The 1,331-nt window shown below is 56.6% G+C and overlaps 1 protein-coding gene across 1 annotated transcript in view; it reads right to left on the minus strand.

Moving 5' to 3' along the window:
* The window catches only part of EMH_0019060 (uncharacterized protein), a gene marked incomplete at both ends in the record, with an annotated part of 8,045 nt that overhangs the window by 5,062 nt on the left and 1,652 nt on the right, over window positions 1–1,331 (minus strand). The window contains one exon of the mRNA XM_013501278.1: window positions 1–1,325. Coding sequence (XP_013356732.1) covers window positions 1–1,325 — 1,325 coding nt within the window. The remainder of the gene's footprint in view (window positions 1,326–1,331) is intronic.

Consider the following 1,331-nt stretch of genomic DNA (forward strand, 5'->3'; position numbering starts at 1 on the left):
TGCTTTCCCTGCTGCTTGTGCTGCTGTTCTTGCTGCTGCTGCAGCAACTGCTGCTGCACGTTCGTTACCAATGTCAAAACAGCCCCAGTGTTGCTGCTAGCAGTGCTAACTGCAGCAGCACCAGTTGCTGCAGCTAGCAGCAGCCTACAAACTAGAGTATACAGCAGCAGCTGATGGTGGCTTGCTGAAGCAGCAGCACCGGCATGTGCTGCTTCTGTTTGTGTTGGTACTATTGATGCTGCTGCTGCTGCTGCCGACCGCTGCAGCAATTGTTCTAATGCTGCGCAGCACACAGTAGCCTCTGAGGTATCAGCTGCTGCTGCTGCTGCTGCAAGGTTCTGCAGCAGCAACTGAAGCAGAAACCTATCTGCCTCTGTCCGCTCGTATCTGGCGGAAGCAGCAGAGTCAACAGCTGCAGCTGCTGCGGCAGCACCAGCAGGAGGTGTAGCTGTTGATGCAGCAGCAGCAGCAGCAGCTGGAGCATCAACGTCCACTGCAGCAGCAGATGCTTCTGACGATGGTGTAGATGCAGCAGGAGAGATGTCTGCTTCTGCTGCATCTCCTCTTTCTGCTTCTGCAGCTTCTGATTCTGCTGCTGCTGCTGCTGCTGCTCCTATATGTTCCGCATCTGCTGCTGATGCTTCTGCTGCTGCTGCTTCTGCTGCTGATGCTTCTGCTGCTTCTGCTGCTTCTGTTGCTGGTGCTGCTGCGGCTCCTGCTCCTTCTGCTTCCGGTGATTCTGCTTCTGCTGCTTCTGCTGCTTCTGTTGCTGCTGGATTTGCTGGTGCTGCTTCTGCTTCTGCTGCTGCTGCTTCTGCTTCTTCTGCTTTTGCTGCCTTCGCTTCTGCTGCTTCTACGTCTTCAGCTTCTGTTGCTGCTGCTTTTGCTTCTGCTGCTTCTGCTGCTTCTGCTTCTGCTGCTGTCACTGCTTCTGCTTGTGTTTCTGCTTCTGCTGCTGCTGCTGCTTCTGCTGCTGAAAGCCTGCAGCGCTGCACAAGGCAGCACTGCCGCAGCGTTCGAAATTCCTCCTGCGCTGAGTCCCGCCACAGTCGCCTCCAGCTCTCTTGCTGCTGCCTCCGCTGCAGCAGCAGCAGCAGCAGCCGGGCCCTGCACAGGCCTCCACAGCAGCAGGTGCTGCAACTGCTGCTGCTGCTGCTGCTGTTCTCGGCGTTGCTGCTGCTGCTTTTGCTGCAGTCGCACTGTGGTTCCTGATCATTGGTGCTGCACATGCCTGTATGCGAACTTCCTTCGAGCTGCAGCTGCTGCTGCTGTTGCTGCTGCTGCTGCTGTTGCTGTTGTTGCTGCTGCAGCATGTGAAGCCTCAGCTGCAG

This window comes from Eimeria mitis, genomic scaffold (assembly GCF_000499745.2).
Source record: "Eimeria mitis Houghton genomic scaffold, Emh_scaff661, whole genome shotgun sequence".
NCBI classification, from domain to species: Eukaryota; Apicomplexa; class Conoidasida; order Eucoccidiorida; family Eimeriidae; genus Eimeria; species Eimeria mitis.